Below are 18,141 nucleotides of genomic sequence, written 5' to 3'. Positions count from 1 at the left end.
ATCTAGTCTAGTTCTCAAATGACTAATGAAAATATTCTTATCATTGTGCTCTAATGGACTCTACCTCATAAGGTTATGTTACTAGTGTCTAAGTCTCTTCTATTTTGATGTAGATCTGATGCTGTTCTTGTTTCTAACTATTTATTCTCAAGAGTTGTTTCTGTATAAGGGTTCAAGTATACCAGCATCTCGGCAATTGTTTGATAATGGATAATTTTGCTGCTCATGTCCCAGCAGCATCATTAACATGTATGTTGTTTATGGAGCCTTTTCAAGTCTGGTTGACAGCAATTCTTCGTGGGTAATTCTAAACAAATTTATAGGTCTGTCTTGGCAGTGGGATTACTGCCAAGGATTTCTTTAAGTATATTACTCTGCTTGTGATAGTTTATGCTTCCCTATTCATGGATAATATAATTTCTTATTCATGTCTAGTCAATAAAAAGTTGACTCTTTACTACTGTCAATCTTAAGATTTCACAAGGAAAACATTCAGACAAACTGACTTCAGGGAAATTCATGTTTTACAAAAATCCCACTAAGCTGATGATAATGATCCTGTCTGATTTCACCTATAATCTTTGGCTGATGTCAGTGACCTAAAGGAACTATAGGAACTTCATGAATATACAAGAAGAACGTGAAGGTTTCCCCCCCTGATAGAAGCGTGTGTGTAGGGACTGTTCAGGTTGCAGGTAGCAAACTCAGGACATTGCTGAAATGGAGCAGTAGTGGGCTGCTTTGGGCAGGTGGGTTTTTTCTTTCAAGAAGAGATATTTTTTTTTTCCCCCTCAATTTTAACATATTCAGGTTGCACTTACGTTTTAGATTAACTTCTTCCTAAAAGTAAAAAACACAATGCAAAACTCCCAGAAAACTTAATGAACTTGACTCAAAAGGAAATACTAATTCTGTTAGTGAAGGCACAGCAAGGCCAGTGTTTGCCACTTACTAAAAAGCAATGGCATAGCACAGGGCTGGCCTTTGAAAGTTTGTCCTATCAATTTGTGATATGACAGCATAATCTCAAAATAGTTCCTGGGACTAAGAAAAGGTAACACTTTGATTTGAGGATTTTTTTTTTTTCCCCTTGGAAGATTCACATATGCTGGGAACGGAACAAGTGTGAATTTTCCACATCTCCAAGGAAATCACAAATACCTTTTTAGAAGAGATTTGTTAACTGAACTTTAGCTTTCATCTTTTCAAAGAGCAGGAGTTGCCAGTAAATACTCCTACTGTGTAGACTCTCACAAAACATTAGCCTTTAGAGCAGTGTGCAGGATTTGGCCAAAGGTTATATCACATACAAAATAGTCAGACTTCCCAACTGGTTTATTTTTGTTAGTTGTTGGCATTTTGAATAAATTTTTAGTTGGCATGTTTTGGTTTTGTATTTTGGTGCAAGTCACTTGAAGGTTGAAACTAAAATATGTCCCTGACATAGTATGGTAGTTAGATGGATTATGGATTTTATGTGGTGTATATGTCAATTCTCAGTTTAGGACGTATTTGGGAGTGCTTCATAATCTTTATTGGTATTATATTAATGCATTTTTTAATATTTCAAATGCAAGGATGGTTGTGTTCTTGAAATAACTACTGCTATTATTTTTAAAAATTCAGGAAATGTTTATTGCTCTTCACACTTTGCCAGCAGTGTCTTGCAGAGTCTTGTGAAATTCTGTGTAATATTTTCTCTGTACATTGAGAAGAGTGGGCAGTGAAGATAGCTTGCCTTTCCTTTTTCTTTTGGAGACAAAAATTAGTGTACAACAGCAGCTCAAGGCACTGAGCAATTGGTGTGCTACAGCTCTACTTGAGCAGTAGCACTTCTGTAAATGAGGGGAAAGTCCCCCCTCGACTTGATCCTTTCTGCTTCTGTTAATATTGTCAACAAGTGTGCCTTTTCCTAATGTGGGTGTTTGTCTATTTTGGGAACAGAATGAAGTTTTTAGCCATAAATAATGAGCTGCTTGCAATTATTAGTGTCCTGGACTGGACTCAAAGGGTTTACTCAGATGGAAGGCTCCCATTATTATCCAGTCATTATCTAGATTCCATTATTATCTTTTTCCTTTAAACTGCACTACCTGTTTTAAAATTTATTTGGTCTGACAGCAAAATGATAACATTCTGCTTGATTAAAAAGAATTCCTACTGTTAATCTGGTTACCCTGATTTCGTCCTCTTTAGTGTGGTGGTAGAGGGTCTAGTTTTTAGTATTAGATACTGGGCAAGAACTGCTTTAGAAATTATACCAACATTTATGTAGTGAGAAGAATAAATGGAAAAAACCCCCTACCATATGTTTTAAAGTTTGGGTAGTGTGTTACATTTTTTGTATGTGATTTTTTTAAAAAATCTTTGCAAAGCAGAGCTTGCAAAAATGCTGGGGCTCTTTGCTGTAGTCACATTCCTGTTGCAGCATGTTGTCAGGGTCTGATATGACATCAATCTGGATGTAATAGATACATAGTTAAGCAGTTTATTTTAGGATCTGAAACTCTTCTAAGAATAGACAGGCTCTCCTTTCAACAGGAAAGGACGAATAATTTAAAATGAGATACCACGGAAGGAAAAAATAGGAAAAAAGCAGAGAGGAAAAAGTATTTAAGGAGAAGAAAAAAGGGAAAAAACAGCAGACTGGTACTGCTGGGGTTCAGTGCTGGGGGAAAACACGTGAAGGGACCACCGCATATGGATTCTTTCAGCAGACTGCAGTGCAGTGGCAAGCAGGTGATGTGACATACTGGAAGGCTGAAGTCTTACAGTCTGGTCTACCAAAATAGACTTGCGTAATTTTCCTCGCTAGCAGTCCATAGGTTTAATTCATCGTGGAGGAAAAAACAATAAACCTTTTAAATTTTCTAATGTAATCTCTTAGTTTTGTCTGAACGTTAACAGGTGATTTTCCATAGTGCCCCAAAGCTTAGGCTCTTCGTTATTTCCCCATGATTACGTTAGTGGGATCGCTAAACTGTGGGTAAGGATGGGACTTGTGCTGGTGGTGTCATATTTACACCAGGGGTCTAATCACAGAAATGTGCATGGGAAAAACGCACCAGGTCAACCAGTCAGTTCATTTGCCAGTGCATCATAAATTACTACAGCAGTATACAAATCAAAATTAAGCTGTTGAATGTCGGTGCATACTGTACGTTGGGTGTATTTTTCTGCATTGTTGTATGGAAGCAACAGGTCCCAATAAAATATTGTGCCAGACCGATATCTGTTGGGTATGAATCTAGCAGTAGATTTCAAACCTAGAAGCGTTTAAAAATAATTTTACTCACCAAAAAGTCTCTACTGGTGTAACCTTGAGAAAGCAGATTTAATTTCATGTATGTTAGCCCACCTGCCCCAGTTGCTGCTCTGTAGGTTTTTTGTCATAACTTTCTTGTAATGTTTCTATTTTTATGGTTTGTTTGTTTTTTTTCCATTTAGCAGCTGACGTAGCTATTAAGTGACTAGGTAATACTTTATATAGGGGAATATCCAAACTGAAATGGATTCTGGTGTTCCATTTATTTAGTGAACAGGGCATGAAACTCCTATGTGAAGCTGTGGCATCAGTACTTGACTTTTTGCTAGATGCTACTTTTTTTTAATTGTAGATGCTTTGAATATTTGAATTTTAAGTGATCAAATGTCACTGTTAATCCGATATGATTCTTTTTAAATGTTAATTTCTCCTATGAGTCTTCTGCTTGTTTCTCTTTTTAAAATGAAACAACTTTAGCAAGCCTACTGTCTCTGTTTATCCTGATGTCATGTTGTCAGTGTTTGATTCTTGATTTGACAATGTTTTTATAATCCAGTATCACTACATAAATTATACTGTAAAGAGAACACCGACACTTTTCTAAAATTACAAATTCTTTTTTTTTTCCTTTTTTTTTCTTCTGACAGATTTTTTTCTTTGAGGGCAGGATTGTGTTATGGGCCACAACCTTCAGTCTACAAGTCAGGATAATAGACTGTGAAAGCCTTATTCCAGTACTATGTAGAACATTATTAGGAAGGTAAATAAGATAAACATACTAGCTCATATGAATACAGAATGATCTGGAGGTCTGAGAGAGATGAATGACATGACATTGCTTTGCCTGTTCAGGAACAATTGTGTTTATTTTTGGTGAGCTTTCTGTAATTCAAACAATGTAATTTTAAGTCAAAATTTATCAGTCTGAGTTGCAGAATTTCATCAGAATATCATTGTGCATTGTCCAGATGAGTGCACATCAGCAGTAAAAAACCCCCACAAAGTCTTTTCACAGTGGATGAGGATGTGAGCAGATTTTCTTACCTTCTCAGGTATCTGTATGGTGTGTTCATTTCCAGAGCAGTATGCCTGCCTGAAGAACTGTTGTGCAACAGATGTACACTGGAAAATTATTTCAAATAGTTTCATGGCTTACTGAGCTCTTGCGGCTGAGCTGCAGACCTGCAGCAGGCAGACGTGTCGTTGCCCTGTGTTGGAGGGTAAACTCTTTTTGCAAGTGTTGCTGCAGAATGAAAGGAATTTTCTTTTGTGTCTTCAGGATAGATTTTCCTTTGGTCTTGGTTTTTTAATAGCTAGTTAATATAAAGTAATATATTATGATTCACATGATTCTTGACATAACAGCCATATTCCTGCATTCTCTGGATATTTTACCTGAACTATGCCAAAGTGAGAATGCATTTAAATATAAATAAATGAAAGACCCTCATGCTACTCAGTCATATTAGAAACTGATAACACTTTCTGTTACCTTGTGTCTGGTGGGAGTCCCTGGGTAGGGTTTTTAGGGTGGATCAGGCTGCTTGCTTCTTTAGGACCACCGTGACTTTGTACCCTCAGTCCACATGCAGGAGTGTCATCATCAGGGCTGAAAGCACAAGAAACCTTCACGCAAAACTTTGCTATTCTTGATGAGGATGCTACAAGCAAATACTGCCGTGCTTACTGCTCTTTTGCAGAAACTCCCTACATGTTCTCCAGCTGGTGTGTTTGGGCATTGCAAGTCCACGCAGACCCTTGTAGAGTTAGAAGTTGATATTCCCACAAAATCAACAATAACAAAGCAAAGGGGGGCGAGGATTAAGATCTGGCACCTCTGATTTGTGAGGCCTTGAAACCTCCCACACGCTGCTGTTCTCATTTTTCTCTTACGCTTATTCAGAGCTGGAAATCATTGCTAGTGTTTGATCCTCTCCTCGTGTGGAGGCCGGTTTGTGGCTGTGACCTGCCCTGCTGTGTGGTCTTCCACAGTTACCTGTACTCACCCTAACTTCTGTCTCTGTTCCAAGTGAGATAATTTCAAGCCAGGTTTTCTTCAAAAATAATCTCACCAGCTGAGCTTGGATTTTTTTTTTTTTGGCACAAGATTTTGGATGTTTTCGTTTTCTGGGTGTTGCTTCTTTTCCCTTCCTGTCCCCTGTCCTGTCCTGCCCCAATAAAAAGAAAGAAAAGAAGAGAGAGGGGGGGGGGAACTCTGAAGGTGGTTATAGCGTATAGGGAGGCACATGAGGAACAACATGCTGTACGATAGAGACTGCCTCATTAAATTAGACTCTTTCAAGGATAAAGCACTGCAAGGTGGTTTCGCAGTTAAGAATAAAGCACGCAAGTACACAAAGGACATTGTCAAAATTCAGTTATAGGTAAGTAACCGCATTTGATGCTTTGAATATTGATGCTTTGCTATCCAAAATATAAATAAAATGTATTCAATTGCAGACTTTATTTACCAATAAAGCATCTGAAGAGTTTTTCTGTACACAGTTTCCTTCATTATATTGCTACATCAGTATCTACTTTGGTTAATTTTCATGTAATTCAAAAACTGCTTAGCATATCAAGTACATAAATAAATCACTTGGTAAGTCACAGGCTTTCTGAGGAAAAACAAAATCATGAAAAGGCAGAAGCATAAACATCTTCTGGTTTTAATAAAATCAACATCTCATTTTACTGGAGATAGTGAATAAGTGAAAAAGAATCTGTTGAAATCACTCATTTTATTATTCTCAGCTGAAAAATTCAAAAAGGAATAACTAAACATTTGTTATCTTTAGTACTTCTCATAAGTCATAAGAGAAGGTTTTAAGTTAAAATTTGTGATGGCTCTTTCAAAACAAAATTCTTTTTCAGTATCAGGAAAAAATGCTAGGATAGTTTGCTTGTAATTTTGTTTTATTTGATTAAATTACCTGTGGTTGATTTGGTTTTTGTCTGGTTTGATTTCCTGTTGTCTTTTTTCTCCCCCTTCAGTTGTGAGCCCTATGTTCAAATTAACTCTTTTTTGCAGTGATTGCTTCTTTTTGTAAGTAGTTACATATTTGGGCTACTCTCTATATAAAGTTTTTTAAATCTTATCTCTTTCTCAAGGTCAGATCAGGGTTCAAAGTTAAACTGGCAGCTGCATGTCAGACTTGTACGTTATATACCGCAGTGGAAGGCTGTGATGTTAAGTAGGTCTTTTCTAGCCATTGAATGTTGCATAGTTCTATGAAAATGTTTTATTATGCTAAAATGAAGTTTTTTCTACCAGGAAATGAGAATTCCTTTTGCGCAGCATTGTGGACGCCACCATAGCAATACCGAGGCCTTAGAAGTTTCCAGGAGACATGGTGGCTCATTTCCTCCTGTCTTCACTACCACTTGCCACTTGAGGCTCTGGTAGTACACCAGCCTCCTTCAAAGGAGGAATGAAATTATGAACGAGGGGATAACTTCTCATATCTTCTTGAACATACTTGTTCTCCCTGTGTTTTGTGATATATGGTGACATAGCCCTAAATTGCAAAGCAATATTTTTGATTCTTTCCTGCCACCTCAAAGACACAGATGCCCCTATCCAGCTCAACTAATGTTTCCAGAGTCTGTTTCTGGGCGCTTACATTTTTGCTTTCAGTTAAAATCCTCTTACCTTCTTAGAGTTTAAAACAAACCCCCCAAAATTCAGAATTTGTTAGCTATGTACTTCCTAGCATCTAATCATAGCAGAGTTAAAAGAACACTAGAAAACTGTACAAGAAAAGCCAGGATTGTGAATGTAAGTCTATAATGGAGTTTTGCATTATAGATTTACAGCAACAATTCTTTCAAAGGTAGGGAGGAAAGCTCATTGTCTGGCTTAGTGGACCATTCTTGCATTTCAAAGAGCAAATGTACATTAACACGTGACACTACTAATCTGTATTCTAACATCTCGGTGGGCTTAAAACCAAGAGACAATTGAATTATAAAAGTGTTCTTAAAAAAAACCAAAAACCACCAAAACCGAAACACTCAAGTGATCATCTTACCTGTAACAACTTTTTTTAAAGGCTTCTATAAATTTTATTGACATAATTCTTATTCTAAGGAAATGGCATTACAAGTAAAAATTATTCTGACCATGAAGAAGGTTGTAGAGACTTTTTAGTTTCGATCAAAGGATTTGCTTGAGTGACTCTTATCTTTTTGTGCAACAGTAGTGATTTTAATATGTAGGAAATTAGAAATACATATGTTATGAGATCCGTGGTCTATGTATTCTGGTATTTTGTTGCTGGAGAAAATTTACCATAGCAGAAGGTTGCACTTCAGTGTCTTCTGATGCAAGTTTCTTCCAGCTCTATACAGCTGATGGCTGTTTTTATTGTGCATTGATACAAACTTTACTGTTTAATCTAGAGCCGTTGTGGGTGTTTTTTCTGTTGATCCATTCTTAAATACTCTTAATTTTTACCTCAACAGTGAGCCATGATTCAAAGGCTAATAGTATTCTGGCTCTAAAAAAAACCCCAAACAAACCTTTTATATTTACATCAGTCTTTAATCTCAAAGGGGTTGGGGGATTCCTTGGTCTTCGATAGTGAGGAAGGGCATTAGAAACACCTGGCTGCTTCTCTTCCATTATTTTATATATTATTTCAGTAATGCTATTGATCATTCATTCTTTCCTGAAACTTTATAGTTCTAACCAGGGTTTCTTCTTGTACATAAGTCTCTTCAAGTCTTTAATTTATATTGTCCTTCTCTGCGTCTTTTCTATTTGCTGTATCCTTTTTCAGATGGGGGTGACCAAAACTGAACACAGAATTCAAAAGTGAACACACACTATTCAAGGTGAGGGAATATCACTAGTTAATATATAAGGCATAATAATTTTTGATATGTTTTTGTCCTTTAAGAATAAATACTGATATCCTGATTATTTTTGCTCCCAAATGTAAGATATTTTTCTTGAGTAATCTGTAAAGTTGTCTGGATTTTTTTTTGAAAGTTGGTTAATTTATAACCTATTAAATCTTATGGGTAATTAATGAATAAATAATGTACATTAATTTTCACTATGGTTTACTGTACACCATTTATGCTCTACTGCTTGTCATTGTGTTGATCTAATTGCATGTTTGAAACTCCTTCTGAAGTCCATCACAAATGCACTAGAAAACCAACTGTTCTTTATATCCATCATCGTCCACAGATTTTGTCATTACGTGGTTCATTCCCATTGCATCCTTCAGATTGTTGAAGTGTACTTGCCTGTGGTTTTTTTTTTTGTGAATATTGCCACCTTGCTTTGGATCCCTCTAGCCTAGAGTCTTTCCTATGTTCTTGCAGGTGTCTTAGAAAGGTTTGCACTCCTCCACATTCATGATGAAGACTGATAGTTGAAGACAATGAATTGTACATTGTTAAAATGCCCGTTACCATCTCTCATTAACTTCTTCACTCCACTGATCTTTCTCTTAGACCTCCTTTCTTTAGAAGAACAACTACACATCTCACAACCCATATCTAGTTATTTCTTTCATAAAGTATATGCTTGTGTTATGCTAGTAATGGTAGTGGGGAGGGGGAAAGTGTTACTCTCAGGTTTAATCCCTTTTGGCTATAACTCCTGGAAATCGGATTTGTTTACATGAGATCTTTTGATCTATAGGATGGCTTTGAACAAGTCATTAATAAAAAAAGATAAACATCCTACCTTTTGATGACTTCTTTGCATAAGTATTCATTATAATGATGACAGTGTGCTGTATCCTAAGCAGGTGGAGTATTAGGCATTGTTGCAACAAACAGTGGTAATTAGGGATAGTAATGTTTGGCTTGTATGAGAAGAGTATAAATTTTGTGTTGCATGCTCATATTAGAAACACTGTCTGCATTTACCTTCAACTATATGAATATACAGAAGCCAAAAATTACAGAGAGACAGTATTAAAATTCTTATTCAGAGTGTTTTAAATTGCAAAGTCAAAATGGCTTGATGAGGCTTACATGCCTGTTTGGAAGGAATTTTACTGCAAAACCTGTAATGAAGAGGTAACACTGCCAAGGATATACCAGCATTCCCGATGGCCAGCATCTTTGGAGTAGCAATAGCACCTGGGGAGAGGACGTAGTTCCATGTTCCTCATAGGGCACCGTTACCTTCAGCTTCTGGCACGGAAGGTGGTATAGGTGGTGGCTAAAGGTTTTGGTCTTGGAGAGAAATCCCATGGATGTGTTGAAAGGAGTGGGAGACATGAGGGGAGGAAGGCTATTTATATACTCTTCTCTCATCTGGAGAGTGGCAACCTGGTGGTCAATAAATAAAACAGTGGCATGTGGTAGACAGTAGATACATTGACCCTTTCATACTGCCAGGAGAGAAACAGAAATAAAGATTGCTCAGTCTTTAATCTGGTTTCCTTGATATGTGAGGGAGTACGTATAATTGGTATAGGACCTTCAGTGTAGCTGAGAAATTATTTGTGCGTTCAACAGAATTTTTCACAAAGTTAGCAGTTCCAGGAAGCTGCTGTTTTTATTGGTTTAGGCTGTTCTTCAGTTGCTATTATGTACATTAACTGTTGGCTTTTAGCTTTTTTCATTCAACTTCTGTTCTAAATTGGATTTCTGACTGAAGACTTATAGGTAGTGATCATTTGAAATGGCTTGACTTTTTACAGTTTTTGTCATGACTTATTTTTTTAATATGGCTAATTCTTGCGCTTTATTCTTTGTTCCCCCAGTGTAAAGCTTGGAAGAATTTTTCTGTTACTATGCTAAAGTTTTGATTTTTTGTGTAGTTTTTGCTTGCTTGTTTTTTAACCCTCCCTTGAGGAATTATTTTACTTTTCTTCAAATGTGCTTTTTCTATTGCTTCATTCTAAGCTGGCTAATATGCTGAAGCTAAATTATTTTATGAAATGTTCTGGACTTCAAGCAAGTTAACAGACAAATTGTGTGGTTTCTTTCCTCATAAGCTTACAAACCCCTATAGAATAACATGCATATTCATGGTCTGTGATGTAATAGAGAAGTGTGACTATTCAAACAAGCAGCTGAAGCAAATACTCATTTGCATCTTTCATCTTTTTAGATATTTCCAATTGAAAAGTCTGCTTCAAGGGAGTTGAATTGAGCTATGCTGTGTCAAGTGAGATATGAGGATTTCAGATGCGTTAATCTAGGAATTCTTGCTTAATGAAGTGAATCTTTCCAGTGTAGTAATATTGCATTTCAAATTCTAAATGAAGTTTTCTGTTAATGGTTTTGATTAATGTTTAATTAACATTGATAAGAAATTAATGTTTAATTAACATTGATAAGAAGGATATTGATGCTCTCTCTGTAAAACCTTGCTTTTAATTTCATTGAAGTACATTTAAGTAAGATTTGGTATCCTGAAGAAGTTCAGAAAATTCTGGTGTTCTCCTTGTTGATGTCTTAGTATGGGAAAATAGATGCTGTTTACTAAGTTGGGGACTACAGTAGCTTCTGGTGTGCTGAGCATCTTGCCATCTGCAGTAGGTACCAAGCAGTGTGTGTGTTATTGTTCTGAGAGGGAGAAGTACTAAGTGACAGTCTTTTTTGAGTAATCTGATGTTAAAGTGACTGTGTTGGGATATCTGGAGTTCCTACCACTTAATGTCTATGGCTGTAGTTATGAGGGGGAATAACTTCCTTTTAAGCTATATGTAAAAATATTTCTTACATGAAAAAAAAGCTGTGGATCATCTTAAAAAAAAAAAAAAAAAAAAATTGAAGAATGACTCCCTCCTCTTTAACCCTTTCCTCTCCAATTGTCCAAATAGATTTTAATGGGAACTTTAAAAGAAGGAGAGAGGAAAAAAAAAAAAAAAAGGTGCTTTTGAGCACACCGTTAACAAACTGTTTTCCTCTATCAAAAATATTTGAGCTGGTTAAAACCAGTCTAAATATAATCAAACTCAATACAAGTTCTCTTGTAACTTTGTCTGCTGTGGGAGAGTTGCTCCATTTTAAGGACCGGCATGAAGCCATGGTAGGAGATGTTGAACCTGAAAAACAGTGAATTTGAAATGTCTGTGGAGAAGCAGCTCTTCATCTTCCTTACTTCAAGCTAGCCTGAAAATGATTTTGGTTCACTGGATTGTAGTGAGGTGCGGGTAGCCCTGTTTGGGAGCACATTTATTTCCTCTTCCTTTCTGGATGGTAGGTCAGGTGTTGGGAAGTGAGGAACACCAGTCTTGCCTCTCCTTAAGTACGTCCCTTTTCCTTAGTCTTGTTAGCACTTTTATTGGTATCATAGAACTACTTGGTAGCCATGAAGAACTAACATATTACTATATTGCAAAATACAGTAAATGTTCTTTTTTTTTTTTTTTGTCATCATATCTACCCATATCCTTCTTTTATTTGCAATCCTATCTCTCAAAAGAAACGAGCGACAGACTGACGGACTGTGGCTATTTTTATATGGTGCACATATTAACCGTTGAGTAAATGTAAGAGGTTTTAAAGAGCTTATTTTAGCAGAAGCATTTGTTAAAGCCCCTATATCCATAGGCTCTGTGTATATTCATTAACTATTCAGGGCTGTAACATAATACAACAAAAGGAAGTATATTTTAACAGAGATCTGTAACAACCGTATGCAGGCTGGCACCCAGCCAGCGGCTGAAGGCAGACGCTTCTTATGGCTATTTCTAGTCTTGTGGCATCTAGATATATTAAATTTATTTCTCAGATAACGAAACTAGCTAATACTTACTGCAGTGTCATGATCCAGCATTACAAAAATATGTTATGTTTGATCCCTAGAAGTTTATTGTAATCTAATCTTTGAAGGCAGTGGAAAACTGAGCCTCTCCAGTTTCACTGCCAGTGTGACAAGATTTATCCTTCATATAATCGCATCTGAAACAGTTTGTGACAAGGACTGAAAGAACTGAAGCGCTGGCATGAACGGAAAGTGCATAAATATTTAACAGAATATCCTGTCCTGTAGACTTTCTTATCTGTGGAAAGTCTCGGATTTTCCCCGTAGCAGAAGCCTGGGTGGTTTCACTGGGCAGGGATAGGGCAGAGCGTCCAGAGTCCTTCCCGGGTGGTGAACGTGCATCCTCGGAGCTTCGAGTATGTCTACGTACAGCTTCTGCCAGCTACTCGTGAAAAGGGATGGAGATACTTCAGCTCTTAGTCTACTGTGTACTACAAAATAGCTTCTCTATCCCAGTGTAGCATGAAAATAGGAGTTTGTTCCTAGTCCAGTGCATCTTGGTGAGTTAAAGAATATTTTGATAAAGGTAAATGTCAGAGGAGAAGATAAATGAGATATGTAGGAATTTTCTATGGTCAGAGATTCTGTTTCATATGTGGAATGTCAATACGATACACCAGCATGTGCTGAAGTGTAAGATTTTTAAGCTTTTACACGGTGAGAAGTCCCATTTTTCCCCACCAGCGTGTTACCTGGTCAGTTGAATGCTACTGTTCTGCCCAGCTACGATGGGAATTACCCTGTTAGTTTTAACCACCTTCCTACTGTTCTGTGACATGTTAAGCTAACAATAGATTGTTTTAAAAGTAAATCACTTTATACTGTGATGCTTTAAATAATACTTTATGTCTCCAGCCATCTTTCTATATTAGCATGCAGATACATTTCAATTCTTTTCCCTTTTGTTAATAGCTTGAATGAACTGGGAGGGAAGGTTTAAAAAGAACAAATGCAATTAGAATGGGTATCTGTGAAATACTTGAGTTCTGTTCCACGTGAACAGAAATGTTAAAAGCCCCTTTAGCAGCTGTGTCAATACCAATTTTTCTGGTTCTTGAGTACAGAAATAAATTCAGATACTGTTGGTTAAATAATTCACATTTGGTTTAGGTGAAAAATAAGACCTGGTCTCTAGCAAGTGCACTGTTTTCATTTAAGTAATTTAAAAATTGATCACATTGAACTGATTAGAGTGCATTAAGGGATTTGCAGTTATGTAATTAAATTGATATTTTAAATAGCTTTAAGTGTACTATCCAGTTGGGAAGCGTGCAAGTGGATTTTCAGATAAAACTTTTTGTTTGTTTGTTTTTGAGATAAATGACTGTATTGTGTTTAGAATGTAGTTGCAGGCATATGATATTCAGTGGACAAGTCATTTGGGACATACTAGAGGAAAGGCAAAAGTGTTGAATCAGTGACATTCTGCTTTTCAGGCATATCAATTATTTTCATGTACTTAGCAAACTGATACGTGTAGGAAAAAAACATCTCGGAGCTGCAAAATTTTTACCATGGATTATCTAGATAAAGAAAAATGCAATTTCTGATGCTATGGTTTTATTGAAATAATTAGCCTGTGTTTTCAAAGAACAGATTTGGGGTTTTCTTGTCATGTTGGATTGTTGAATTACCTTTTTTCCCCAAGGAAAAAATTCAGTAACCATGTTTAATTTGCAGAGCACCAGAGATCATACTGGGATTGCCGTTTTGTGAAGCCATAGACATGTGGTCGTTAGGGTGTGTGATTGCAGAGCTGTTTCTTGGATGGCCACTGTACCCAGGAGCACTGGAATATGACCAGGTAGTAGAATAAATTTCACAAGTGTATGCACACTTTCTGCAACTTAAGAATTTCAGATCATTAAATCCAGGATTTCAAATGTTAATAATATCCCCTATTAAGTAGTATTGCTTCAAGTCTGTTCAATGCTTTTCATTTAGTCTTGATTGTCCTAGAAACATAAATCCTGTTTCTAGACTGAACTGTATATTGTGCTGCTTTTCTGAATTAAATTTCAATTTGTCCTTTTTTTTTCTTCTTTTTTTCCTATCTTACAAAATAAATGTTAGTATTGAAGCTGCTTTTTCTGATGGAAACCAAAGTTTGTGGCCACCATCATTGCATTTTAATCTCTCTTTCACTTGCCACGAACAGGGTTGACTCTGGAATGTCTGTTCAGATGTCAGGATTAGTTGTCTTCTGAATACTTTCTGATGCTTTCTGGAAATCCAAGATAGCTCAAAGATTTGAGAGCCTATACTTCACGAGGAACGAGAATCAACTGTTGCAATAATACTGTATATATGCAATGGTAAAGCTTGAAGCTGTTGAAGCTGTGCCTTGCTTCGTTGGAGTTTTCACCTGTTGACACCATTGACATTAGTGAGCTGACTTAAAAAAACCAAGTTGTTTCTAATGAAAGATGTAGAACATTTTCTATTTAAAACAATTAAGAGAGAGAAGTCTTTAATTTTCTAGCATAATGTGGGAATTTGGAAGGAAGGTAATCAGCATTCTGACTATCCCCGCCTGGTTTTGAACTTTGAAAGTGAAGAAATGTCCTGAAAATCCCAGATGTAACAGCACTGACTTCTTACCAACTTCTGGATCTTTGATTCAACATTCAGTTTAGGGGCAGTTCCTCCAGCATGGGTTTTAGGTTATTCAAATCCTGCTCTTCATGTAGTGGGCTTTTGGCTCCCTGTGCTTACAGATCAGACCTACTTTTCTAAAAATTCATTTGTTAAAACCACTGTCAGGGGATATATTGATTTTGTGTTGATTTTCATAACGTTTCATATTTCAGTTTACTTCATTTACACAAAATTCAGTGTTTCATGGGTAGGAAGTGAACTATGAGTGGAACATGGGTTGATGCTTTGATGCATTTAGAAGACCTTTGTGCAGGGTATTGCTGCTAAAACGGAGAATAAAAGAGGAAACAACTAACAACCATGTAATTCACTATGCTCTTTAAGGACAAAGTAAAGGCATTTGTATTTTGGAAAGAATCTGTAATGCTGTCTCAAAAGTTTCCAAGAACTTTGCAAATTTATTTACCTTATTTTGAAAGAAACTGCAGGGGAAGATCTGGACTTTCAAAAAAAGAAAAAAAGGGGCCAGAATATGTAATTGCTGGGATTATTTCCACTTTTGAGCCCCATATTGCTGTAAATAGCTCTTAAAAGGGATGCTGCTCTGGGTGAGGAAGGACCTGTAAACCCAGTTCATGGTCTTCTGAGCATGATCACACAGGTAGGCAAATGCTGCTTCTGGATGTGGAACGTGGCTTTGGACCACAGCTTCAGTCTCTTAGGATGAAGGTAGGGGTTTGAATGGTGGAAAATGCTGCCTGTGTCCTGATTCTTTCCTCAAATTAACTTGTGATTCGTCATAATGGCAGCAGCCCAGACTTAATTAATGTGTGTCAATGGGCCTACGTAGCTGTGAGCCTCTCACTTTTGTACAGAGAGCAGTAACAGCATAAAGCTCAATCTCATGATTGTGAGGATGTTTTTTCAGAATAGTACAGAGTCTCATTTGAAACGAAAAGACCTTCTTTCCCCTGCTGCGCTGCAGCCATCTTGTCATGTATGAAACCCAGGCAGATGAAGGCAGTTTAGTACGGTGCACAGGGTGCCTACCTTCATGGAGCTCATTGCCTCATCTTTTCTCAGTTTTAGAGAGCCAGATCCTTATGACAGCGTATTCCTGTCATTTGTTTCTTGCTGTTGCAGGCCAACGTGGCTCAACCTCTAGATACTGCTGGACAGCTGTCACCAATGACAGCCACCTTCCAAGATGGTTCCTTCATGCAAAGGCCTACATAAGATTTTCTGCTTGCTTTACAAGTAGATACTGAGTTTAAAAGACATTTAGTTAAAGACAGAAGTATCATTCAAGTTTGCTGGAAGCATCGGTTAATAACTCATCTAGCAACTTGTCTGATCCTCATGTTGAGGAAGTCATGGTGGAAAAGGAGCTGTAAACTCCTCTGCCCCAGCAGGAATTACTTTACTTTAGTCAGGCTTGTCATTGACCTGAAGCAGGTCTGCAAAACTTGCTTCAGAGAAATCTGATTCAGGGTTTTCCTCAGTGTACATGAGTACAGCAGTTGTAGGAGATGGCTTCCAGGGAAATTCCCTTCCTCCTGCTACGTGGTGTGTGTCACCAAGTAAATGAACAGGCAAGGGCTTTGTGCTGCATTTCCCCCTGTCCTCTTGGTATGTGGCAACCAACATGCTATCCCTTGAAAAGCAGCTCTTAGTTATTATACTCATTTGTAACAGCTGTACTTCTCAGTGGAAAATAGCAGTGTCTTCTGAGCTTTAACACTCACTGAAAACAGGCACAGGTGCTTAACTGCTAAATTTTTCAATTGCACTTCAATGCATTGTCTTTCCACCCCTGGTTTCTAAGACTTTATAATGTGCTTAGAAAACAACTGAATGATCTAGAAACATTCCTGGTCAAAGTGCGATTCTCTTTACTCCCTGATGTAGGCAATTATGGAGGATACCAAATACCAAAAGTCGACAGCATTGCGTTTAGTTCCTCCCAGCTTTGGTCTGTCACTTATTTTTCAGCAGAAGTCTCGTGTGTACCTTTCCTCTCTACTGCCCATCAGTTTTCCTCCTCTCAGGTGCGGCTACCTCTCAAGTCCTCTGTCTTCCATTGAATTCATCTTTTCGTATCTCAGTTTCTGGTTTGGTGTATTTCACCGCGCTCTGATTTGATTTTTCCCTTTCTTCCATTCTCTCTTATTCCCTGGCTGCTCCACCTTTTCCAGGGGCTGGCCCACAGCAGCAGCCCCTCTGTGGACATGGGTGGTGTGGGACCCTGCCCAACGCCCTTCAGCCCTTGCTCCTCTCGGACCTTCAACCCTGGCTGCTGGAATCCATATTCCCTCCATCCCGACTGCAACAAGCTCAGTTTTCATTTATTGCCAATTATTATTTCAACTCATCTTTCTTGAGGATGTTTTTTTAGTTTTTAAAGAAGTACTGCTTCTGGGCTAACTCCCCCCTTGTACAGTGAGTTAACATTGCATGCGCAGTAGTTAAAACACACCATAACATGTTGTTTCAACAAATTTCTGTCGAAGCCTTGAATCTTAACTATTTTATGTAATACTTTGATCATCAACTATAAGAAAGGTAATGCAAAATGCATAGTAAATCATCTTCTAAAATAAATGCATGTTGATCATTTCAGTGGAAAAGAGCATCTGACCATTTCAGGCATAAAGCTAGTCCATTCCCATTGCATTCAGTAGCAGATTTTCTCAGACGAGGACAATGCCTTTTGCTGGATGCCTAGAGGTTGTGCACACACTCCCTTTCCAAGTGGAACATTTTCTTGAAATGCAGGTGTGTCAGATGTGTAAAAGACTGATACACTGGAAACAGCAAACAGGAAGGATTTGTATCAAGTTGTATAATGAGAGTATGCAAAAAAAGTCATCAAACTTCTGTATGCAAGCAAAGCACTCCTACTAGTGTTCCTGTTTAGAATGAAAATACTACATTTAGGATTTGAATAGGTTCAGGAGGTTATGACAGCCACCCTCCCCAGCTCCTCATTTCTGTAGCTGAACTTTAAAAGCTTCCTTATATAGGTCACTTCAGAGGTTTGTTTATGTATGGCTTTCTCTGAGAGACAGAGAGAGCAGTATCAAGCGCTCAGTGTTAGGTTTCTCCCTTATGTAAGGTGTAGTTGTCAAAGTACAGTGCTCTGAGGGTGGTGTCATTTCATTTAGAAAATGGCAAAATGAAAGTTTTTAATTGTGTGGATCAGATTTTGAAAATCAGAGGTAAACTATTTCCCATGGTTTTGTTTTTTTTTCTTCCTCAGATTCGTTATATTTCACAGACTCAAGGTTTGCCAGGAGAGCAGTTGTTAAGCATGGGAACGAAAACTGCAAGATTTTTCTGTAGAGAAACGGATGCACCATATTCTAGTTGGAGATTAAAGGTAAACAGTATAATGTAACAGAAAACAGCACGTTATTTTGTGAGCAGAGAAACTAGAGAGGCCAAGATTTACTACAATACTGTTAGGTCCCTTCTGCATCTTCTGTGTTTATCAGTCCCTGTCTGTATCCCTTACATTTTTCCCATTTCCCAAAAC

General features: G+C 37.5%; 1 protein-coding gene across 5 annotated transcripts in view; it reads left to right on the top strand.

The window, feature by feature from the left end:
• Positions 1-18,141, top strand: part of HIPK3 (homeodomain interacting protein kinase 3) — a 114,240-nt gene that overhangs the window by 74,390 nt on the left and 21,709 nt on the right. For all 5 annotated transcript variants that reach the window (XM_075048178.1, XM_075048180.1, XM_075048181.1 and 2 more), the window contains 2 exons: positions 13,689-13,812; positions 17,866-17,985. In XM_075048178.1, coding sequence (XP_074904279.1) covers positions 13,689-13,812; positions 17,866-17,985 — 244 coding nt within the window. The remainder of the gene's footprint in view (positions 1-13,688; positions 13,813-17,865; positions 17,986-18,141) is intronic.

The sequence above is a fragment of the Buteo buteo genome, chromosome 16, assembly GCF_964188355.1.
Source record: "Buteo buteo chromosome 16, bButBut1.hap1.1, whole genome shotgun sequence".
NCBI classification, from domain to species: Eukaryota; Metazoa; Chordata; class Aves; order Accipitriformes; family Accipitridae; genus Buteo; species Buteo buteo.
Note: the sequence above shows the minus strand (reverse complement) of the source record. Positions and strands in the feature narration are given on the sequence as shown.